This window comes from Sprattus sprattus (assembly GCF_963457725.1).
Source record: "Sprattus sprattus genome assembly, chromosome: 3".
NCBI classification, from domain to species: Eukaryota; Metazoa; Chordata; class Actinopteri; order Clupeiformes; family Clupeidae; genus Sprattus; species Sprattus sprattus.
Genome location: NC_137922.1, coordinates 42,420,993 through 42,446,932, shown reverse-complemented (window position 1 = coordinate 42,446,932; position 25,940 = coordinate 42,420,993). Strand labels below are relative to the sequence as shown.

The 25,940-nt window shown below is 45.0% G+C and overlaps 1 protein-coding gene across 1 annotated transcript in view; it reads left to right on the top strand.

The window, feature by feature from the left end:
- Positions 1-25,940, top strand: part of spag9b (sperm associated antigen 9b) — a 49,378-nt gene that overhangs the window by 4,753 nt on the left and 18,685 nt on the right. The window contains exons 2-5 of the mRNA XM_080834860.1: positions 9,526-9,646; positions 12,901-12,971; positions 13,227-13,318; positions 20,295-20,445. Coding sequence (XP_080690986.1) covers positions 9,526-9,646; positions 12,901-12,971; positions 13,227-13,318; positions 20,295-20,445 — 435 coding nt within the window. The remainder of the gene's footprint in view (positions 1-9,525; positions 9,647-12,900; positions 12,972-13,226; positions 13,319-20,294; positions 20,446-25,940) is intronic.

The window sequence follows — 25,940 nt, the reverse complement described above, 5'->3', positions numbered from 1 at the left end:
TCCTCAAGAGTTAAAGCTTCCAGCCCCGTAAAACCAAACCCTTGTCCTGTTTCGTCTTTGTGTGGCTTTGAGTCTCCTCAAGCAGAGCTGTCGGCTTAAACTTCTGTAATTGTCGAGGACAAAGAAAGCACCCACACCGCCGTCAAGAAGACCTATTACCATTCTGACATGTCGGTGTGATTTAAGAGCTCCTCGTTCCTCACTCATGACCTCCCGCATGTGAGAGCAATCACGGCGTGTTAATGTGACAACAAGTCGGCTGCATTAGCGGGCGAGTTAGCACCGGGCTGTCAAACAGGCTCGCTGTTGTGCGGATGTAAAGAATGTCCCATGACACTCACTCGCACCTCCAGGGGAGACTCCTTGAGGGAAGTTAAACAAGCCATGGTCCTGCACGCTGCTGTGGGAGAGTATGGTGCTTCAGGCAAACCAGCAGAGGATCCGGTACAAGAGAAATACGTTTTCTAGAGATCTCGGGAGAGCAGAGTGTGAATGAGACTGAGACAGAGAAACAGACAGAGGCAGGCTGTTATTCAGACCAACATAGAGTTTGAAGAAGACTGTGTTATGTGTGTAGACAGAAAGACAGAATGGTGGAGAGAGAGAGAGAGGCGGGAGATGGTAATATGGTTTCATACAGCAAGACCAGGTCTACGCTATGATTGTTCCAGGTTAAGGGTTATAAAGTGGAGTCCCTTCCTAGACATTTAGAGGAAGGACTAGGGAAGGGCCAGGAATGTACCGGAAAGGAAAACTTCCTGAGTTCCCCTTCAAGGGTCAGACTATTTCCCGGACACCCTCTTTTCTACTCCCAGCATCCTGTGCTGCACCAGTGTTGCACCAGAGACTTGTCTGGAAGGACGGACTCCCATTCTCATTGTGAGTCTCACTGCAGAGACTCGTAGAGAAGATTTGGATCAATTAAGTCGTTCCCTACAGTTCTAGTTAGAAGTGAGACAGTAACGGTGACAATAAAGTATCAGCTCTGAGATAAGAGTTGCTGTTAATGTTTTGAGCCATGTCAGAACGTATGTTTTTCAATTCAGTCAAGACCTTACCAGGCTGTTTATACAGTGTTAGGTCTCCAAACATTGTACTTAAAGACATGTCAGAATGCTGTAAGCTTTGTGTCCTTGGTTCCCAATCCAATCTAGTTCGATCAGCTCAGCTCAATCTGCTTGATTAAAGACATAGCTTGCAGTTGTCAACCCCAGGATGTGCTGCCAGTCTCGTGATTAATGCCAAACAAAGCCCACATAAAGTGCCTGCATTCACACCCAAGTAACAGTGAGATTGTTGAGAGCATGAAGCGGGCGTGTTTATGGGACCAACAATTCACAAATCTCCTGGTCAGCGTTTGTCAAACACAGTAATAAACAAAGTTCAATTATTTTTTACTGTTATTTTGGAGACTACTGAATGTTACAGAAGCTTGTTTCTGTTTGTGAGGGTTCTGGAGATGGGTGGGGGAGAATGACATAAATACCCTGAAATGTAGTCTGTCAATTCCATTAGAGGGATTTGGAGTCAGTTTTAGATTCTGGACAAAGAGAGCAACAGGGTCTGTGGTGGAATAGAAAAGATGCCACCTGTAGGATGAACACAGAGCTCTGGAGATTTCTTGAAGAAGTGAAACATGTAAACCAAAATGGTTAATGTTAATGTGTAGGCCTGTGAGAACATACGTATATTTGCCTTTTCTGCCTAAAAAGTTATTACCTGTCCTGATCTTCGGCGTGACATTTGGATTGGTGTGAAACTCACACCAGGAGTGTTGGGGAAACAATTCATTGTCATGACCACCTTTAAACACAAACGAAACCAGAACAGAGGCATGGTATCCTAAAGATGTTATGTGACAACATCACCATGTGCTTCCCAATTTAGACTTAGCTGGTTGTCCTGTTAGCTTTGTCATCCTAGAAAGCAACAGTTCTCGAGCAGATCAGCGACTGCTACCCCTCTATGTAATAGAGAACTCTCCTCTTTTAACTGGAAACATTCCAATGCAGTCATATAACCTACATTCAATATTTATGTAACCTACATCTCAAGTCAGCTGACAACATACATCCAGTACCTTTATGTTAAGCTTAGTCCCAATTAACACACTTTGCTAGCTTTATACATTCCTGAAACTGAAATGGCTCTTTGTAAGGAAACCTTTTACTTACATCTGATTGACACATGTACATTACACACTGGCACTTAAGTGAATGAATACAAAAACCAAAGAAGTATATTGGGTAGAAATATTCTTTTTTGAAATGAATAGAAATCAGTGGAGAAGAGATGAAATTGGGCCTATTGAATAGACCATGAAGAACTTGTATTAACAGGCACTGGCAGATGCAATCAGTTGTTCATGAACTTGTATCGAGGTAAAGTGCACATTCAGCCCAGTGGTTGACTAATTTTTGTGCCACCTAGAAAGCTCTCTGTGGCTTCAGACTAGGGATGCAAATGATTAATCGACTTTAGATTAATTGTCGATTAAGAGGTTGCTCGATCAAAATGTATTAATCACGATTAATCGCTAGAGGGCGCTAGCGCGAGAGACCGGTTGAAAACAAAATGAAGCGAGCGAAAAGAAGTGCGGTGTGGGACCACTTCAACATTGTTAATTCAGGCAAAGAAGTCAAATGTTCTCTGTTTAATGCGGTATTGAAATACAATAGTTCCACTAGCTCACTCAGTTATCATTTGAACACCGTGCATGCTGCTGTCCTGCATGGCACCACCAGTTCACCTGATCAACCTAAAATCACAGCTACACTGTATTATACCTTCTCTCGCTTACTGCCGCGAGGTTAGCTATTAGTTCGTTAGCGGGCTAGCTCACTGAGACTTCATAGAGTTAGCTACCTAGCTCGTTAGCGGGCTAGCTCACCTTGCTATGAATATGAATATCTCTGTCTACTCCCGTGCTAACGTGTGCCCGCGAGTTTGGCTCATGAGAGTAAGTAAGTAAGAGTTGAGTTGGCTATTTAGCTTGATAGCGGACTAGCTCACTCAGGCTTAATGATATTATATACCTAGCTCGTTAGCGGGCTAGCTTACCTTTGCCTGATGGCTTGCCATTAAGAATGTAACTACTCTATCCCTCACTACCGTGAGCGCGAGTTAAACTTCAGAGAGTTGTGTTGGCTAGTTAGCTTGTAATAGCCTAGATGCAGTTTCTTCATAATCTATAGGCTCAATAATATTCTGTTTGGCTCTCTATTTAATTTCTTCTATTCTTTTTTTTTTATGTCTGTTTCAAATGCAAGAACTGAGCCAGTCCATAATTTATTTCTTTGTTTTAAATTAAAGAATGTATTTTGTTATACCATAAAAAAAACTTTTCTGCTTTCTTTTCCTAATGCATAATTACTCGAGGAATGTATAATAGAATAGAATAGAATAGAATTATCAGAATGTAATGTAATATAATAACTCAACTATTTAGCTGATATTTGTAAAGGCCCTATTGAAACACTGAAACTCAGGTGAAAAACGCCGCTTATCAATTAATCGAAAGTCGATCGATAAGATTATCAACTAATGATTAATGAATTAATCGATAATTTGCATCCCTACTTCAGACTAAACGTACTGTTGACCTTTTAAAGGACTGACTGACTTTTGTTATAAAAAATCTTCAGTGTCACGAGACTGTAATCCTTGTTGGAGGTCGCTAAGGTCCAACCAGTCACCCATTATAAATTGTGGTATTAGTGTCATAAAATGTAACGCCTGTTGTTACACAACCCCAAATGTATGTAAGAACAAGTTACTACACAATCTACACAACCCCAGTTTCAACTGTTTTCATCGCTTGCTGCTTTAGTCTCATCTGCCTGTGCACCAGGAGAGAAGAAGGGAATATTTACCCAGTATAGACTTGATGTTAGTAGAGTTGCACAAATACAAAGATGGAAATTGCATAAGGTAGTTTGGTATGACTAGTGGTACTTTCGTAGTCATGTCCGGGCTTTGTTGACATGAGAAGGTATTTCCTGACCTCACTGTTATTATTATGCCCTGGCCTGTTGACTAATCCTTGTCTGACTATGTGCAAAGCCATCTCTGCACAGTCATCTCTGTCTCAGGAGTCCATCTACGTCCACCCTCTCCTTATGGCCAGTATCATTGGTTAGTTTCTATGTAATGTGTTGATGAAATATATTACTTTGAAGATTTTGTAATGACATGGAATGAATAGCTTTTCACGCTGAAGTGTGTTTGTTGTCCCTCAGTGCCATAAGCTGGTTGCTTTAATTAAGGTGTGGCACAGGAAGCTTTTAGAACCGACCGCCCATTGATCCTAACCCTATCTGACCTTATCAACTCCAAATGCCTCTGAAAGTCCCAAAAATAAACCCCACCGTGCCAAATGGATTTCTAATGGATGTTACATTGTGGGACAGTTGCCAGAGTGTCCTCTCCATAGAATATATCAGTGGCTGAATGTGGGTCCCAACATGAAACAGCAGTCGGCTCGTCTCCTCTGCTGGGCCAATTCTCCTACTGGACAGCAGAGAGCTAACGAAACGTTGGACAAGAAACAACGGGTCAACTGAAGACGCAGCAGTTCACTTAGAGAGGCCCGCCAATAGAGTGCCTATACAGTGTGGCTTCTGTGTGGTGGTCGGGGCACAATGGAGGCATTATGTGTGATTGGGAGAGTGGGAGCCTGGCGGCTGTGAGATGTTCCCCTCTCTCTCTATCTCGCTCTCTCTCTCTCTCGTCCTGTCATATGAGCCCAGTTGTCAGGGTCATATGATGGTGGGAACTGTAAGGGAGGATGATTGGGGAAAGAGATAGATTCATAAATATATCCACGCACAAGACTACTTGCATATCTCTAGGGCTTATGCAGGCACATCATAACACCAAAGACATCTGAGGTCTTCAATGTCTTGATCAACAGGTTAAGATACTCCTTACCCAGTCCAAACGCTTTGATTCATTGCTGTGGATATAAGGCAACAGAGCTCTTTACTCTGATCCTTGCCTGGGGTAATTTGTTTGCTGGTCTTAACCGTCTTTATTGCCACCAATTTGCCATCACCTGATGTTTGACAAGCAAAAGTGAAAGAAAACCCTGGTTTCCGTCATGAGACATCAGCCTGATTTCTTCCCAGTCCGTCCCTTTTTTTTTTTTTTCGGTCTCTCTCTCTCTTTTTCTTATCCCTCCTTACCTATTTAGGGGCTTGGAAATGACTGTAATTCTCCAGGCCCTTGGCCTCACCATGCTAATGCTCTTATTAGATTTTTGCCCCTACACCTACCTTGTACAGTAGAAAGTCTGTGCCTTCTGCAGACGTGAGCTCACTAATTGCCGATTGTCTGCCCCCCTTAATCCCGTAGTCTAGTCTTCTCCTGCTGTGAACTCACACAAACACAGGCTAATGCTTCCCCCCTTGAGTTACACGAAGGGGCTCGCGGTGGAAAGCTTTTCTACGGTGTACAAGGGAAGCACCCTGCACTGAATCTGTTTGATCGCACCACTCCTGGCTTGGACTTCAAGTGTCGACCAATGCGTTTGTTTCTCCTGACTTCCTCCAAATAAATGAGGTCACTTGAGGTGCATAATAGGATGTAGGTTAGGTCATCCTTTGGAAGCTAGATGTGGACAAAGGGGCTAATAAACACCCTTTGAGATCACAGTGCACACTGAGGGGCTAACAAGTCAACCTTGGATAACGGAGCCCACTTCAACCAGAGAGTCCTTCAGTGACGGAGATGAATGAGCCTAGAGGACCTCTGAGAATGATTGACTGTTACTCGTGAGTCGTGGGGAATCAAATCTTTTAAAGTACGCATCAGTAGTTTGTAGTGTAGTGTGTAGTGCAGGGTTTTGGTTTTGTCTGGCATTGTCCTTCAAGTTGATATGTCAGTCATTGTCAGACGGGAAACTGAGATGAGAGAGGTCTTCTCTGCAAACCAAGGCTTCAGAACAGTCATGTGAATGTCTTCCAAGGTTATAAACGTCCTGTATTTACAGCAGGAGAGTGTTATGACAGAAGAGAACTATAACCATGTCATGGCAGAGGATTAAAAACCCCAATGATGAGGCCTATTACTGTAGTGGATTCTCTCAGCCTTGTCACTGAATCTGATGTATAACCCATTGGAAATTTACATGACACTTGTGACCGCCTGCAGGAGTTATTGCTAGAGCTTTGCTGTGGCGGTATGAACAATGCGTATTGTGTTCAAAGCGCTACAATAATTCACTAAGGAGTGAAAAACAAATGCAAACAGTGCGACCTATCTGTGAGTTCTTGATGCTGTTGGGCGGTAGGGGTACGCCCGCAGTAAGAGGAGCTTGTGATCCGAGCCCAGCAAACATGATGACTTGAGTGAACCCCTGCTGGGTGCTGGAGGTCTGTGGTCATGAGGCCTTTGATGTGGATCTTTGCGTCAGAATTCTCCAAGGCACTCCTGCCTCGCAGGAGCCTCCTGTCATCAGACCATCCTCCTGAGCAGACCCACAAAGCCTGTTTTTGTTTTATCTTTATCTCTGTCGAGTTTGGGCAGACCGGTCTGTAGGTCCTGTGAAAGACCAGATGGCAACATCATGTGAGAAGACGCACGTAGATGTGAATGTGACTTCTCTCCCTCTCACACACACACACACACACACACACACAAACACACACAGAGGCTGGTGGGAATGGATTCGATATGCAAAGCCATAACGTTAAAAGTTTGTATGATGCAATATCATGATTGATGTTGAAACCGTTTTTCAGCGTATTTTTCCCGTAACGTTGGCGGAGTGCGTCAGTGTGGGTGAGGCCTGTGTTAAGTTGCACGTTAACATGGGACTTTACAATACTTAAGAAGATTTAACTCACAACTGCCTCAAGCCATTTTGAATCTGACTGCAGGTGTGAACACAGCAAACAGGTTTGCAAAGCAAACACCTGAGGAGAGCAGAGCCTTTGCACAGATTGCCAGTTACTGAGGCATGTTTGAACCCCTGGGCAGTTATTAAGTTTGATTATATTTAAAGATGAATTGGCTGGTAATGCATCGTTATCCCGCATCTGGTTGGTCCTTTGATAAATGTAGCTGTTCGCTGGGCCACTCTAATGCTCCTCCAGTGGGCCATTAATGAATGTGGGCCACAAGCTTTATGAGATGTAGCTCTTAGCGCTCCCCAGAGTGGACGTTCATTAATATTTGTAATTGACTCGCAGCAGAGGGAACACACACCCACACACACACACATAGATACACACTTGCACGCTGTGAGGGCCACATTTTGGGATGTGGGCTGACTGGAGTTGGTTGTGAAGACGGAAAAAAGGGTGCAGGAGATGATGGCCTTCTTATAAAAATATATACTTATTTGACTGGGGACTCTCTCCAGAAACGCCAAAACATTTACACAAAACAAACAAATAAAAAACAAAAACAGTACTCACAAAAACTAGGCTCACTAGGCAGAACTGAATTCACGCATCTAAACCCAGTGTTCACTTATCCTCTCAGCAGGTAAGTGCTCCTTCTCTCAAGCCATCCCTTCTCAAGGAATGAGGCACACTTTAAATAAGCCGCCACTTTGGGCCAAATCGACACTTGTTGGACCCAACCATTGTAGTGGGGGAGCTCTCCCCACATTAGACCCCTGGATAACATGGTCGTAAAACCCACATTACGAGCATACATGCATACCACACTTCACATCAACCACCCCCTCATGCCAACACTTGATTAAGAATGCTATAAGGACAGGTGGCTAGTGAAATGCCTAACTAGGTGTGTGTGTGTGTGTGTGTGTGTGTGTGTGTGTGTGTGTGTGTGTGTGTGTGTGTGTGTGTGTGTGTGTGTGTGTGTGTGTGTGTGTGTGTGTGTGTGTGTGTGTGTGTGTGTGTGTGTGTGTGTGTGTGTGTGTGTGTGTGTGTGAGTGTGTGAGTGTGTGAGAGTCCAGCGGTGAGAAGAAGGAAATTTAACACACAAGTTGCACACACAAATGGGCCTATATTCTCATTTACACATTTGGAGGTGAAAACTCACCCAGCACCCAGCCCATTGGGTGTGGTGTAAGGTCAGCTGGCCAAGCGGTGAGGTCAGCTGATGTCTTACTCAGTGGCGGTGTGTGAGGCTGTGTTGCAGGACCACAGACTAGTCTGCGGTGATGTCAGCCTCTGTCTGCAGGCTCTCCCTCTCTTTAAGGTCTCTATCCCAGAAAGCCCTTGGGTTTGACTTTGGGCGAGGTGTGAGCAGGGGCGGGGTCCACACTGGATGCTGAATCACTGAGGGCCTGAGTCACTGAGTCACTCAACACACACACACACACACACACACACACACACACACACACACACACACACACACACACACACACACACACACACGTGGCTGAACTCATGCATCTATACCGCTGTCATCCAACACCACAGACTTCTCTGGGCTTGGAAACTGTACTGGTGGATTGAAGAGACTGGGCCCATTAATCTGATGGTGTAGTTTCCCCCATATTTGATGTACTTTTTAATAATAATAATAATAATAATAATAATAATTCATTTTATTTTTAAAGCACTTTTCATTCAAAGGAATCTCAGAGTGCCTACATATTAGAAAAGAACTATAATAATACAATAAAATGAAAAACAAATTTAAATATTAACATAAGCATAACAGAAAAGATTCAACACAAGGCCAGAAATGCCTTCCTGAATAAAAAAGTCTTAAGTCCAGCTTTAAAGGAATCCAGCGTCTGCGTTGCCCTTAGTGGTCAGGGAGGCTGTTCCATAAATGTGGCGCTGCCGAGCAAAAGGCCCGGTCGCCCATGGTGCGACGCTTGGTTTTGGGGACGGGGAGGAGCAAGCTGTTTGAAGACCTGAGGGTGCAGGTGGAGGTTTGGGGAGTAATTAATTCTTGCAGGTAGGGAGGTGCATGTCCATTTATGCATGTATGGGTGATTATAAGGACTTTGTAGTCTATCCGGAAAGAGACAGGGAGCCAGTGTAGTGAGTGTAATATTGGTGTTATGTGCTCATATTTCCGGACCTTCATCAGAATCCTGGCAGCGCTGTTTTAACGCCCCTGACCCCTCAAGGGCCTAAGCACATTCATCCCTTTGTGCTTTAATTGCTTCTAGGGTGTTTGCTGGCCGAATTATTAATTCCACACCAACGCTAATCCGTCGTAATTCGCTAATCACACAGAATGAAATGCAAACAGTAAACAATAATTAGTCTTTTTGCACCGCATTTATTCCTTCTTTCCCATTTTATGCACATGTGGAAAAAAACATGCATTTGTGTTAAATAATGTATGCAATTGTCAGGTTTTTTCCAAAAATGCAATGATTTTGTATGGTATTATTAATTTCTTCTTTTCACATCATGTGAATATTTACATGTAAATGTTTGTGTTTCCTGTTGTTTTAGAGATGTATGCATTATGACCGCACAGTATAGTTGAAGTATAGGCCTAACTGCTGTATGTTGACTTATGCTTTATAAAAGAGGTGATGGTGTATTATGTATTGTCATGTGTGTCTGTTGTGTGGTGTCGTTGCAGAGGTACATTGAGTATGAGGACCTTCAGGAGCAGGAGAGGAAGGATCTGCAGAGCCGCGTGCTGCTGCTGGAGCTCCAGAACAGACAGAGCGAGAGCAAGTTCAAGAACTACGCCTACCAGAGTGAGTGCTGCTGACACCTACACTCTTTCTGTCTCGCAAAAACACTCTCTCTCTCTCTCACACACACACACACTCTGATACATACTCTCACACACACATACTCTCTGATACACACTGATACACACTCTCTCACACACATACTCTCTGATACACTCACAGACACACACTCTCTGATACACACACACACACGCTCTGATACACACTCTCACACTCTGATACACACACACACATACACACACACACTCTGATACACTCTGATACACACTCACACACACATTCACACAAACACACTCTGATACACACACACTCCCTCTTTCCCTCTGACACACACAGACAAACACAAATGTGCATACACAACAGACTCGCCACCATAGATTTTATCATTCCTGCCTGCTGGACATCCTGCCATATATTCATCGTTAGCATGTTGCTGACCTGTGTCTAATGACGGTCGAAACGAGGAGAGGAACCTGATGGCAGCTTTGAGGCGTACAGATCGTGATGAACCGCCTGAGGTTAACCACAAGCCTCCATTTCAGAACCCAAATGCAGCTTAAGCCCTTTATTCCCTGTGAAATATTCCCATAATAATGCTGCAGAGCTCAGGTCAGAAGTCAAACCAACCATTGGCACAAGTCATGATCATTAATCGGTTCGAAATGAGTCTCACTGGCAGGTTTGTGCTCTAAATTAATTAATATTAATGTGTTTTACCCACAGAAGCACAGTTTAGCAAAACTCTTTCTTTCTGGAGCTTTAACAGGATGCTTTGGAGTGTTGATATGGTTTATATAGCTTTAAGTTAATGCTGTGGTCTGTTGTTATGGTTACTTTAGCGTTACATTAATGTTTTGGGTTCTTGGCATGCTTTCGCCAGACCTCCTGGCTACAGTGAGTTGGAAAACCAGTGCCAGTCAGCTAACCGCACTCACCTTGCATGGCTCCATACAGATTGAACTCCTGTGATGACACTCTTGAGTGTTAAAGCATGAGCTCAGGTTGACCTCCTGGACCAGGAATGATAATGTAGACCATGTGGTTATGAAAAGTGCATTGCAACACTGCAGTGTTGGCCTGACTATGTGCTACAGAGCACACACACACACACACACACACACACACACACACACACACACAAAGACAAACACACAAACGCACGCAGAAAGCGTGAAACAGACCGATATCATTGAGTCGATACGCTCAGTAAATATCTGAGCACATTGAGCTTGTTCAACACAGGGGAGAGAAAAAGAAGGCATTGCCTTTGGAATTCAGTGCAGAACTGCGGAGCATAGGGACTGAGTGGGCTTCCACCTGCAGGCCTGTTGATCTCTCTCCACATGATGAGTGGATGACTGCGTTCTCTGTGCCAAGCGGACAGAGCCGTAGGTAGGGCACGTCTTACGTAAGCCCCCGCCAACCCCGACCCGAACCCCTCTCCAGCAGGCATCACGCAGCCAGTTTACATTCTCACCGTGCCCCTGGCAAGATGAGAGATTCCAGACCATACAGCTCAAATTGTATCCTGTTGTCTTGTTCTCCTCAAGGATATTTATTATCCTCTAACTTTCTAATTTGACTAATTTTGGCAGACTCTTGTGCTCTCTCTCTCTCTCTTTTGTGTTGTGTGGAGGCACGGTCTCGCACGAGAGCTTTTGCACGCTTACTTTGTATGCATGCCACCTGGTGTTTCACGCCGGCGGTCTGACTTGGCCCTTTCATGCCGGATTCCATTTTCACTGGGGCGAGCCTATTTTCACTTGCGTCTGAGGCCGAGCCTATATCTGGCTCCACACTGGCTGTTTAATATTGTTGCCACGGCGGTTCTTTTCTCTGACCGCTGCCCGCTTCTGTTCCTGCTCTGTGATCTTTCGATATATTTATACCACTTCCCCGTGCTAGTTCCCTTTCCAGTTTTTTTTGTTTGTGATGTACTGCTTAGTCATACTGTATTTTCCAGTGCCTCACTCTCTCTTACACACACACACACACACACACACACACATACATAAGCACACACACATACATACGTACACACACATACACACACGCAACGCATACGCATACGTGCACACACATACAAACAAGCACACGCATACATTCATATGCTCGCACACACACACACACACACACACACACTCTCCCGCACTGTCTGAGCACTCGGTTTTCCACCCGCATGTGTAGTTAAGCTAATAGGGCAGGCTGCTCACAACCAAGGTCACAGGTTCATATCCTACAGAGCACACATACTGCATGCATACAGTGTAGGCTGTCTACATTGTCAAATGGTCTGGGTAAAAATATCTGTAAAATGTATAGTATAAATAGGTATGAATAGCATTTGCTGGCTGCCTCACACTCTGCGCTGGAACTCCTCCTATGGTCTGTTGCACACAATCCATAACTCAATAGTTCAGAGCAATCGATAATGCAGTTCATGCTCCAGTCATGTGAGTGGGAGGCTGGAAATCCCTCAGCCTATAAATAAACCTCAGAATCACAGCACTGGTAGATTCCTAGGGATTGTGGTCAGGCCTGTGCAGCGCTCTGATAAAGTTTCACTTCTCCCTCTCTCTCTGTCTTCTGTCGGCCTCTTTCTGTTTCGGTCTCTTATCAGACATCAGCATAATCCAAAGAATGCCGTTCCTACTAACCATCTTCTCTGTAGTACTGAACACCAGGGAGCTGCAGAGTCATGTCTGTTTAAAACGGCATTTGTTTTGTTTGTTATTATGTAAGGATGTGTGCGTGTGTGCTAGTAAATATGGGTGAAATTTACATGAATTCTAGTGGCCGTGTACATGATTAGTTGATGAAAGCTGACAGCACCCTCTGAGGTCATGTTTAAGGTCATGTGTCACCCTCTGCTGCTGGCTCCAGTGGTTATCCCTGTCCCACTCATCACTCTGCCAGTGCCCTCTGTCTCCCAAGAGCTCTGTGCGAGGTACTGGGGACACCTAGTGGCCACCTTGCAGCAGTGCAACTATCAGTGCATGCATATCAAGTGTTGGCCAGATTCAAGCAGTATTCTGTGCTTCTGCTGTCAATTAAACCTCCATGGAAAGGAGTTTGAGGTGATGCAAAGCAAAGCCATTGTTGCTTAAGCAGATTAGTGTAACGTGTACTATCCCTTGTGCAAAGAACCAGGCCTTGCACTAATGGCACTGCACCAGTTCACACAGTCTGTAATCACTTGCAATACTTAACACCTATTGCTATATGTGTCTTACGCAAAACTTCTTTCTGTCTTGCAGTTGCAAGATTGGAGGAGAGAGAGGCGGAACTTAAAAAGGAATACAATGCTCTTCACCAGAGACACACAGAGGTGAGATGCACTGTGGGAAATGTGTTTGTTTGTTTGTTTTGCATATGACCTGTTTGATCAGATCATATGGTGTGTATGTGTTTACATAAAGAAATGCTCTGCCGAAAACAGACCACACAAAATGTCTTTATGAACGAACTTGTGGGTTAAAATGGTCGCTGTAGTTGGCAGTCAGTTATTAATATCTGATTTGGGATGAAGGGGTGACTTGGTTGTTGAGGATGCTGATCAGGTTGTGCTGCATGTCTCCTTCAGATGATCCATAGCTACATGGAGCATTTGGAACGTACCAAAGTTCAACAGATGGGGATGGAGCCAGCAGAATCGGGCCCTACAGGCAGAGTGCGGTAAGTAGAGACTATGATTATAGAGGCAGACGTGTGTCTTCCTCTCTGCGGGGGAACACATTGCTAAAAGAAACCTGCTTTGAGACGTCTCCATCTCTCATTGACTCTACATGGCAGATCGTGACTTTGTGTGTTTGCTACAGACTCATAGCATGTGTGATTCGTTTGTTATTTTTGCCTTTTAATTGATGTGTTCGGCTTCTGCGGTCTTCTGTCGTTCACCCAATGATGACATCAGCGCAGATGGAAATAGTAGTCTCAAATTAAAGATGGCCGTCTCCACACTTACCCCTCATTTGCCACATCCAAGTGTTGAATCACCAGCCAGCCCTGCACAGTAGCGAGGTGTGTGTCATCCTTTTCATATGTTGGTTGGCGGTCCAGTGATGGGTCTCTCAGCTGTGTGGCGCTGAAGTGGAATTGAGTTATTAAACCTCACAATGAACTCATTAAAGAGTTGTTTTTGTTTCAGCTTCTAAGTTAAGTATTTAAAGGTGTTGGTTAAAAGTTGTTGATATTTGAACTCAATGGCCAATTAAATACCCCCCTCCCTTCAGTGCTCCTGAAGCAATGCTGTTGATTGACAGTAAAAGTGTATTGCTCAGTTCAAGCCTCTATGGTTGTGTCTCAAATCCAAAGCTAGAACAAAAAGTGTATTGGAGTATAATTGAAGACTGCGCCTTTAACATTGAAATGATAACACATTGGCTGTATGCGATACTACAGATTAAGAACTGCTGCTCATTTGCATGTCATGTCCATTCATTTAATATCAGATTATAGCAATGACGATATATATATATATATATATATAAAAAAAAATAATAATAAAAGTTTCTTGACTAAAGTGACACATCCTGTCTTGTTTACACTTGCATACTGAACAAGTGCTTATTGTAAAGTGCATTCAAGCCTACTACAGTTTATGCAGCGAGATGCACCCAAAAAGTTACCTTAGCCACTGCTGGTGTTTCAGCATCTGGACTATTGCCCATCCATACCACATGGGTGTCTGTGTTTGTGTGTGTGTATTCTTGAGGGCACCTGTTTCTGTGGTTGTGTGTGTGTATGCGTGTGTGTGTGTGTGGACGCCAGTGTGTTTGTGTGTGCTTGAGGACACCTGGGTGTGTGTGTGTGTATGCATGAAGACTGTGTATATTGGTGCTCTCATTCAGATGCTTCTGTGTGCCAAAATCTTGCCTACGGCTCCGTCTCCACTGGATGCTGAGCAAAATGTAGGTCAGGGAGCATCTTCTGCTCCCCACTGCGCAGAGAAGCGGAAGATGAACCGAGCTGGAATGGAGTGAAGTAGAGAGAGAGAGACAGAGAGAGGGATGAGGGAGACAGAGGATGTGACAGAGGGTTAAAGGAGGGAGAGGGAGGGAGTGAGCCTATGTAAAAGAGAGAGAGGGATAGAAGGAGACAGAGAGAGGATGTGAGGGAGGTTTAAGGGAGGGAGAGTGAGTGAGCCTATGTCAAAGAGAGAGAGGGATAGAAGGAGACAGAGAGAGGATGTGAGGGAGGGTTAAGGGAGGGAGAGTGAGTGAGCCTATGTCAAAGAGAGAGAGGGAGACAGAGGATGTGACAGAGGGTTACGGGAGGGAGAGGGGGAGAGTGATTGGGGGTGGTCAGAGAGGATGAGAGGAGAGAGGGGGAAAAAAAGAGTCTGGCAGAGCTCAGTTTGAGAAAATCCGCTTGGCGCTGTTAATGAAGTGGAGAGTGGTAGTGAAGCAGCTTCCTGCAGGGGGGACTGGGCAGTCTGAGTGGCAGAGTGATGCCCAGACACAGTAGTGTGATGGGTGCAGGAGGAAGAGAAGGGGTGAGGAAGGTGCTAAGAACAGAACCTTGCCTCGCTGGCATCACTGGTGTGAATTACGGAGTCTGGTTGTTTTTGTCCGGGGGTGCGCTTTATGGAGTAAGGACAGTTCCATGAGAATTCCAGAGAGACAAAGTCCCTTTGCTCTACTGTTTGTGTGTCTGTCCCAAAAGTGAAGCCATTAAGGTCTTTTCCTTCCACTTTTGATGTGTCAAGGCTGCTTTAGGTTTTGTTTGTGTTCCTGATGTGTACGTGAACTGCTGTGGGGTTTATTGAAAGCGCAATGGCTGCTGCTGGCTGAAAATAGTCTGTGTGTTGGTGGAGTGGATAGAAGCTGACTGTCCATCTGCTGGATTAGGGGATTAGTGGATTACTTTTGAAATTGTGACTCACTGACTGACTGACTGACTCAAGCTAAGCTAGATAGCAGCCTGACAGTAAACCTGTGGCATAGACATAGACCGTAGATACATCTGTGTCCGCATGCAACTGAGACTGAAGCCTTCGTTAAATGGCCATTTAATGTAATGACAGCAGCCCTAAAGGCACGCCTACAGTTCACAACATGGGCCTCAATGTTATATTTGTGTGAATTTGGAAGAACCTGCACTTGCATAAACTTAAAACTTTTTGTTATTGTTATTTTATTACACTTGTAACTGAATAATTGTAGTCCTAATATCAAATAAACAACCTTGTCAGTGGTCAATGGCCTCAATTTTTTATTTTGCAATAGTGTTTTTATCCTCGATTTGAATCTCGTTTGGGCAACGGATTTAGGAATTACCTTCCTTTTTTTTTTGGACTGACTGGAGTGAGAGGAGGATAAAGGATCAATTCACTACAGTAGCCCTGTCTCCCGCTCCCACGGTGGTTTAAGAGCGTCTTCTCCAGTGAGCAGGGCGGGGGGGTTGTTTGGAATGAGCTGTTTTGGTGATGCTGCAGCCTAAGAGGCAGGGAGAGAGAGAAAGAGAAAGAGAGCGAGAGAAGGAAAACAACAGAGGAGGGCAAGGGGGGAGCCATCCGCATAGCAGTGAGGTGGCATCAGCCCTATTCATTATTCTGTCTGGCTCAAAAGAGAAAGAGCAGCTCCTCTGTGAAGAAATGAGGGAGAGAGAGAGGGAGAGGGAGGGGGGAAAGAGAGAGAGAGAGAGAAAGAGAGAGCGAAAGATAGAGAGGGATCACAAAGCAGCAGGAGACAGCTGCTGCATCGCTGGTCCCCTAGTTTTCTCATCACTCTCCCTCACTCCCCTCCCCTCTTCTCTGTGCCTGCGCTTGTGTGTCAGGGAGGGAGGCACGACGTCACCACTCTGAGCGCAACTGTAGCCACACACACACACACACTCTCTCTCGCACGCTCACCGGCACTCTTTCCCTCTCTGCCTCCCTCTCTTTCTCTCATATACATTCATCAGGACCCGCCACCCACCCACCCTCGCTCTCACACACACTTGCTCACCATCTCTCTCGCGCACACACACAAACTCGCATACAGTTAGACACTGCTCCACGCGGTGGACTCTCCTCCTCTCCTCTCCGTACCTCGACTCCCGCTGCTAGTTCTCCTGCTCCTGCTCCTGCTCCTGCTCCTGCTCCTGCTCCTGCTCCTGCTCCTGCTCCTGCTCCTGCTCCTGCTGTGGTGGTTTACACAAGGCTGATGGGATTGTGCGTGGGAGCGCGACAGCGGTGGACACTAGGCGGCCGATTCTAGCGACACACGGGTTTTGACGGCAGCGTTAGCGGCGGTGGTGGCGTCTGCTCGGGGACGACCTGCCACGGCGGTGGTGGCAGCGCTCGGCGGGCGACCATGAGCCCCGGCTGCATGCTGCTGCTGGTGTTTGGCTTCGTGGGCGGCGCGGTGGTGGTCAACTCGGCCGTGCTGGTGTCACTCTCGGTGCTGCTGCTCGTGCACTACTCTGTCTCGGGCCGTCTGCCCGCCATCACACACTCCCTGCCCGGGATCAGCAGGTACGTCAGGAGAAGGAGTGGAGGGAAGGAAGGAATGCAGGAGAGGAATGAGGTAGAGAACGAGAGGAATGTGCGGAGGGAGGGGAGGGGGTGGGATAACTGAGTGGAAGAGGGTTAGAGAAAATAGCAAGAAAGTCTTAACGAGTTGAGAGCGAGAGAAAGAGGGAGAAGTGAGTGAGTGAGTGAGAAAGGTGTGGTGGGAAAGAGGAAGAGTGTGTGAACGAGAGGGGGGACTGTGTGTTTGGAGTGACTGTGTTACTGTGTGTGTGCTTCTGTTTTGCCTCCCTCCTGTCTCAGTCTCTGTCCCACTTCTCTCTTTACCTCTGCGCCACTCCACTCTGTTCCACTGGTGATGCACCCGCCCCCCTCACTTCTGCTTCATGTTTGTTGTCTTCCCTCCACTCCCCTCTCCTATTTGTTTACCATCTTGTCATTGTGAGCATTCTCTCTCTCTCTCTCTCTCCCTCCCTCTCTCTCACGCTCTCTCTCTCTCTCTCTCTCTCTCTCTAAAAAAAACAAAAGGTAAAAACAAAAGGTTAACCGGAGAAAGTGAGGACCGACATCACTCTTCTCCCACTCACTCCGTCACAGTAGTATGGTAAACATGTCTATGTGTGTGTGTGTAAGAGCAAGATAGACGTTGAAAGTTTCGATTGCCTTTGTTGTTTGATCAGCCTTAATCAGTGTTGCAATAGCATACGCTGTGAATTTATGGGAAGATGTTTTTTGGTATAAGGCGATTTAATGAGAGCCCTCTGTACCAGTCCAGGGCCTTCTCAGGCACAGTAGGTATCGCTGCTGTTGTTCAGCTGGACAGGCACACCGGTGGGTGATGGCTGACTGTTCTGTTCCCTAGCGTCCAAGAGCTGGTCTCCATGGGGATGGGCTCCCCATTGTTGTGGGCTTATTATTATGGGCTGTCTCATGTGCGCAGCAGAATGCTGGCCTTTGCATTTGACATCCAGCGCTTCCCTTTCACCTCTGTCCTGTGAATTACTGATTCAGTGGCCAGGCAACTAGGTGGAAACTGTCCTTGTCACAAGGCTTTATTTCAGGGAAGGTTAAAAAAGATTTGAGCTGCCAGTCTTAGGATGATATTTTTCTGTGTAGTATGTGCAATGAATAACAATCAAGGTATGATTGATTTGGGCCTTCTCCCAGTCTTGGTCTGTATGTGTATTTGGGCAAAGAGTTTGGTGTCGTCTCTATAGTAATACTATTTGTCTTTCACACCCACTCAAACAGGACTTTGATTAAAGTTTGTCTGTGACCGCAAAGAGTTTAAAACAGGGAGCCACCAAGGGACTTGGCTTAAGGTTGACACATCCAGCCAAGACAATTACTCAGACACCCGAGGTGAGGACCGGAGAACCGGAGAAGATTAGTCTCCTTTAGAGAACTGCTCTCGGAGGGCTTCAGGCAGGGAACAGAATTCTCCACAGTAGCATCCAGTTGGAGCCAGTCAGTAGAAGCCTAGTTTTACCTCAGATTTTTTTGTTCTCATGCAAGAGAAAAAGTATTTCTTATCGCTCATGTGATTTTGAGACAGCTTGTCACATTCACTAGTTTTCTTCATGTCATGAATTTTCCCTTGTTAACAGTCAAAGATTAGATGCTTTTGACTTGTCAATGGAGTCGATACACTGTATCTTGAGTTCTCAAAGGGGACGGAAAACCTTTGCCTAATAGGTTGCAGTCCAACTGTGATGTGAACCCAGATGTGATTTTGAAATACATCAATAAAAACAACACAGCACAATTAGCCTACTATGTAGAGGTTATCCTGTTTCAGAGCAATCTTTCATAGGTAATGGGAAAGGTTTAATCGAAAAGTTTCTATATTAAAGTGTATGACATGTCTGCCTGTCTTTCTACCATTGCCATCTTGGACTGCCTTACTCTGGCAGGATTTTGCATATCAAACAATGTTTTCCTGTGATGTGGCAGACCTCAGGTTATAGTGCTTGCTGTGCGAGAAATGTATTTCCGTTCATTAGCTTTTGTAACACGTATGCAAGGATTGACACTTCATTTATCATTTATTACCTCCACCCGCTGAGTGGCAAGTAGAATTTGATGGCTCATCCGGATTCCTTAGTGGATAAAATGTTCTGTAGTTCACAATCTGTAGTTGCATCAATATTTGATGTCCAAAATTGTTTGCAAGGCTATGTATCTTTTGTTTTATTGGTTGTACTAAGTAGCATCACCAGTGTTGTTTTAGTAACTCTCAGCCACTGCCGTCAGGGTACTGGTGATGATGAGCTTCTGATTGATGTGTCTTTTAGAACAGGATACAGGAAATCAGTGATGTGACTGGTGTGTTGAATCTCCGTTTATGATGTTGCAGTTGCAATGTGATCATTCTGACCTAACCTCTGACTGGTATAACCCAATCCCTACTCTTTGGTGCTGGGCCATGTGATCTTACACACACACACACACACACACACACACACACACACACACACACACACACCACTGGCCTTGTAGTGACCTCGCCTCTGCCTAGCGTTCCCAACAGAATGTACAGTCAGCAAGTTCAGCTACGCAGCAGTGAATAGAGCTGAACCCTCACCACATTCACACCACCAGACATTATAAAGAAAGAGAGAGTCGAAGAGAAAGAAAGACAGAGAGCGAGAGAGAGGGAGAGAGAGACAGCGAGAGAGAAAGATGAATGTACAGTCCAGGGGGAGCGAGTGATGGAGGTGAAAGCAAATCAGCCACCTACGTTTCTCTGTCTGCCAGCTTCAGGCAACAGCGAGGGCTTTGAAGTGAGAAGGCTGCTGCCTCTCCTCAACATTAATTCAAGAGCGAGGGGGGTGGCCGGAGCTAAAAGCACATTAACTCGGGTTGTCATGGAGAAGCCCCGAGGGAGATCAAAGTAAACAGAACATCTTGACCTGAGCGGAGAATAAGTGAATTCCATATTGGTTAAAACTTGTTAACTCAAAAAATCCAGTTTGTTTTAGTTTGGGGTAGAAATCAGCGTAGAAAGTAATTGATTCATTGATCCATTATGATGTTCATTGATCCATATTGATGACCTCTTTTCGATTTTCCTAATCATTATTTGCACACAGTGTGTTGGCCTAAGGCAAACTCTCTAAAGTTAATAGCAAAGGTTTGTTGTTAGTGTTTACCTGGTATTAACAGGATGTCTATTTGCTCATGTCCTCTCCGTTGCAGAAAGGAACGACCTGTTTCCATGGGCATCTTCCCCCTGCCAGGGGGCGACAACTTGACCCCTGACCTCCGGAGGGACATTGTGGAGACTCCAGAGAGGGACACCTGGAGACACAATGACCTGAGCCACCCGCGCTCCAACACCAGCCTCCAGGTGGGTAGACCGGACTACTCTACCCATAGGTGCTACATCATCTGCTGTCTGGCTTGTTTGTTTGTTTCTCCCCTTAGTCCACTACCCTCTTAAATGTTAGATGTCCGGAAAATTATTTGATTTGATGTGTTTATTTGTTCTTTTATGCCTTGCTGATCTATTTCCAATTCTGAATAGCGTAACACCCCCCATACTGAAAGACCCATATTGAGAACAAACCTATAGCTCCGTATGAATGTGTATGTATGAAACAAGAGCTCAGCTCACCCCCTCAGTGTAGTCCCCCTGAACTATAGCAACCAGGAAGACTCCCCTAAACAGGCAAAGGACAGTCTGTATTCTGGCTCTTTCACGCTTCCAGGAAATGCACTCTGATCTCAACAAGTTCCTAATGGATTACGACATCAGTTTTTGCTCCCATTGAGTTTGTTCCCTCCTGCTCAAAGCCCCCTTCTGTGGAACATCGTATGTTTCAAAGACCCCCCCCCCCCCCAGACCAGGATGTGCCAAACCAGAGGAAGCCCTCTTTGGTGTGGGAGGCACTCTGAGATGTGTTCAGCATCCTTAAAGCGCTGTTTGAAAAGGCCACTCGGGCCCAGGGAAATGTGGTGCCAATTATGATCTCACGTGGCAACCTTCCCACCTACACTGAAGAGGCCCTCTGAGGTCACCGGCACTTTAATGCCACAAACGCTAAAGACACCATTCATACCGGGGGGAGTTTTCTTGGAATGCGTGAGATTCCTTTTGTGAGTTTTCAGATAATTACTGAAATTAGCGGACATAGATAGATAGATAGATAGATAGGACATGAGGCCCAGAGAGAGGAAAGAGTTGGGTTTCCACAGGATGAAGTGGTTGTGTAGGACTACAGAGGGATGAGGGATCGGCAAGGTCAAGTCAAGTATAGGCCAATGCGTTGCCAAGGTCAAATCAAGTATAGGCTGATGTGAGTCTTGAGCGCCCCCTTTTCCTGTAGAGACCACCTCTGTGTTGTCAGTGGAAACCACGGCGCCAAGATCCCTCATGAATATTAAGTCAGATTAAGTATTTAACATGTTGGCGTAGCAGTGGGCCAGATGGACAGACCAACTGTTCCCCTGTTCTGTGAAGTGGTTGTAAAATCACATGCTCTCATCATCGGAGCTCCATTCAGGACGTGGTTGGAAGAATGTGAGCGCTCAGCACTTCAGCAGCGGTTCATCTCCGCTTCGGTTCGTGTCAGGTTTCCGTGCACATGTGGAACATGCTGCATCATTCCTGTACGGTTAAGTAATGGCTCCCATGGACACATTTGGATACTCCGTGGAAGTTGAGTATTCAAATATTAAGCGTAGAATGACGGGGCGGCGTCTAGTCTGGCACACGCACACATTTCAAGATCTACTACCAAGCCTGTGTCTGCCACACAGTCACACAGACAGACAGCATTTCACAGCACACAGGAAGTCTTGTACATGATTAGGGATGAACTGCATGAGGAGCTGTGAAGACCAGTAGATATTTTCAGAATGGCTCTAGATCATCAAAATACTAGTCTATAGACTGTTCTTAGTATGTGGAAAAAATGTGGTGGATGTCAAAATCCCATCTATGACATTTTTTTTTTTTACTTCTTATTCAAACTATCCTTGAATATGCCATAATGGCGCTTCATTCATTTAAATGCATTAGTTCCTCCTCATCTGCTGCATTTTTCAGTCTGCCAACGTTTGACCTACTTGAGCAGTTGCTACGGCTGGAGGAAAAGCCTATTTTTGTCTCTGAAGATTACATTGCATTTTCCTGCTGACGTCCTCCTCGTTATCAGCTGGGCTGTTTCCTGCCTTATTGCAAAATAAGCGTTTTTGCAGTGATCTGTTATTTACTTCAACAAAAAGAGTTCAAGGAATTTGAAACCTTAGTCGAAATGATATTTTAAAGCCGGTATGTTTGGGGTTGGTCACATGATAACCAGCTGCATTCATGTTGGTCGGTCCGAGTCCCATACCCTCCCTCTCTGGTGGCACCACCTCAGGGGACTGGCGGCACAAAAGCCTCTTCACGGTGGACCACACACACACACACACACACACATACACACACACACAGACTCTCCTTTGTGTCTTGTTGTGACTCGACATTTTCTGAGTGAGTCCCAGCCATCGGGTTTCACATCTCTTCCTTTATAGTCCCATGCCCAAGCGACATACCGCCACAGCATGAGTGCATCAGGTGGACCAGACAAATGTCAGTGGGGGCTGACTCCTAGTTGTAAGGGCTCCCATCAGGTGAAGACCAAAATGCCAGACCTGGTTGAGCCAATGCTGCCATGGCAACAAGGAAAGTGAATGATACCAGATTGTTGAAAGTGTACACTCCCATCGGGCACGGCTTTTTAAGATTGAGAGGGAAACGAGAGTGAGTGTGTCCCAGTGTGTGTTTTTGGGTTTCTGTGTGTGTGTGTTGGGGGTGGACGCCGGTATGGACCACCATTCATTTTAAACTGTATGGATGGTATTGGTATTATACCATGGTCTTTATCATCTAAAGTTTATACACTTAATACTATATCATTCCTGGAGCAAAAGCACCAAAGTTATGCAAACAAATATTTGTTAGGACTTCTAAAGAAGAAATAAGAGTACGAATATCAGGAAAGGTATGGAAAACATTTTTCCACATAAAAAAGTGGCTTGGAGAGTGTCTCTAAATTAACAGTTAGGGGAAAACAATATCATAATGTGGCCCCTAACTACACGCACAATTTACTCAGAATGACTGTCATTACAAAAAAACAGGACACTAAAGCTACAGTCTATGTGGACACATGTGTCCAATTTCCGATTTCAGTCCGATTTAACTCCCAAAGTGCTAATAGCCAGAAACACCAGCCTGTTGAAATTTAGGCTTAAGGAATTTCCTGGTGCATGTCACGACATTTACTTCTCGAAACATCATTTACAGACAAGTTAGAGGGCCCGAATTTCATTAAATTTCATTCAACGAGCAAAGTCACCCATGAACTAAAGCGATTATGCGTGGGAGCATTGCACTGACCCAGCCATGTCTGTCTGCACTTAGGACCCTGCTCATTGTATTAAATATCGTAATTAAATTAGCTTTAGTTCATGTGTTGTGGACTTTGACGGGCAACAAGTATTGAGATTAGGGTTTAGGCTGCTGTGAAGGGGTGTGTCACCTAACACTGTTTGCTGGAAGATTTGTTTGCTTTATTTCATGCTTTTAGATAGATAGATAGATGGTTTACCTTGAGGGAAATTTAGGAAATTTTGGGAGATTTGTTTGCTTTATTTCATGCTTTTAAAAAATATCCTGGTATCGACCGTGTTGCAAAATTCATGCAGTAACACCATAGACAACTATAATACTGCTATACCTCCCACCCCTAGTGTGTGTGTGTGTGTGTGTGTGTGTGAGGTGTGTGTGTGTTTGTGAGTGACGGGAAGCTGAGCTGTATAGCCTTGGTAAGGGTTTAAAAGGTCTCAGCACTTTGTTTGAAGTTGACATTGGGAGCTCACTGTGGATTAATTGCTGGTCTCATAATTAATTGAATTGAATGTGACCCGTTTCTTTTTATAGAAGGCCGTCACCTGCAAATAACTAGATTGACAGGAAAAAAAAAAACGATCAAATTACAGTTCATGTATAACATCAATCTTCTTTATTACTAAACATTTATTTTTTTTCTTTAAATGTGTGGAGTTTATTTGTGTGTTTCTATAGCAGTGCACTATGTGAATGTACATTTTATATTTATGTGTCTATATGCATTATATTCATATCTTTTGATTTACCTAAAATGGTTAGAGTCTACAGTTATAGGCCTAAAATATATCCTTGTATATATAAATATACCCAACAACACAACATTTTTGGCAAGTGCAGTAGATGGAGATCCCTCAAGCCTTTTCCCCTGTGGAATGAGTAGTCTTTGAGGGCCAGAGCCATCTGCCCTTGTTTTCGGATGCCATGCTGTGACACTGACTGCGGACATATTCCCTCCACTCTCCAGCCGCACTCTCCCTTACCCACACGGGACAGTGCCATACAAGCACTCAGGGGGTCATGGGTAAAAACCAAGGGAGTTTTTTAATTATGTTTTAGTTATTATTATTCTCAGACAGGATTGTAGTGATCACTGACGACAGCTCACTTCACTCTAACCCCCTTCTCTCCGAGCAGCTGGAGGAGGACGAGCCTCCCAGGCCCGGAGAGGGTAAGGTACAGCTGGAGGCTTGGGAGAATACCCTGGAGGAGACGCAGGTAGCCGGTCCTTATCCCAGCGAATGCCGAATAATGAAAAAAATCACCTAGACAAACACTGATCCCCACGGCAAAGGCCCAAACAATCCTGTGGCCTGTAGTTGCCTGTTGCCCGACCTCACGACAAATCTTCATTTCATTGCATTTCTGTGTGCGTGTAGATCAGAGGCCATGAACTGTGCTGCATGCAACCACTCCAATACAGAGATGGGCGATCTTATCCGGAAAAAGCCATAATGTGCGCAGAACTGTAGGATAATTAAGTCAGACTTTATCATAACATTCTAAAGAGGTTTCCTGATAAGTTAATGTAAGCTCTCCATTGAAATGCACATCTTGCCCTTGCATGGATAAAAAAGCCCATCTCTGCAAAGTAAATGATCTGGGATGACCTCTCTTTCTAATGGGTCATGATTAACGGTGTGAGCAAATGGACAGACTTGAAGTCGTCATCGGCGTGTTGTGTGATTGCCTGCAGCTCCTGTAGTGGTGTTTTGATGCTGCATGAGATTCCTCTCACTGGGGTAGTTGGGTCTGTATTAATGATGCGCACATTCAATCTGTAGACGGCCTCTAATAGAATCTCATTTGGATTTTAATTTCACTCTAACCTGCAGTAACTAGAATCAGGTAGTTTTATGCTGGCATTAGTGATGCTTTCATTTCTTAGTGTATTAATCTTCTCTGTTCTTAAAGTATGTTTGTACTGTTTATCTGGATGTGTTTCAATGAAAACATGTTTAATTATATACAACTTGAAATGTTGTTCTATAATAAAGATGTAGATATAGAATCTATACGTTTAAAAAAATAACTGACAAGGCACTTGCCTGTCTTCAGGAAGAGCAATGGTGTGTAGGTATCCTTGGCTTTGTCAGGGCAGATCAATGTGTCCGCCTGCAGTGGCACGTTTTAAAGTGACAAGGACACAGAGAACTGATGAGATTTGACTGGCTGCACTGCACCAACAAGACAAACTGCCAGTTGAGCGTCAGAGTAGAGTGGTGACGAGGGATGTAAACAAGCAGTGTTCTTTGTAGGTCTTTGAAGAAAGACCTTAGGATTTGTATTGAAGTGAATGGGTGTGGGTGGGGGGGGGGGGGGGCGTGTGTGTTAGAGAGTGGGGGAGAGAGAGAGAGGGAGGGAGAGAGAGAGTGGGAGAGAGAGCGAGAGATTGAGAGGGAGTGTGAAGCCATTGGCCTTTGTGAAAGCCATTTCTTCGAAGGCTA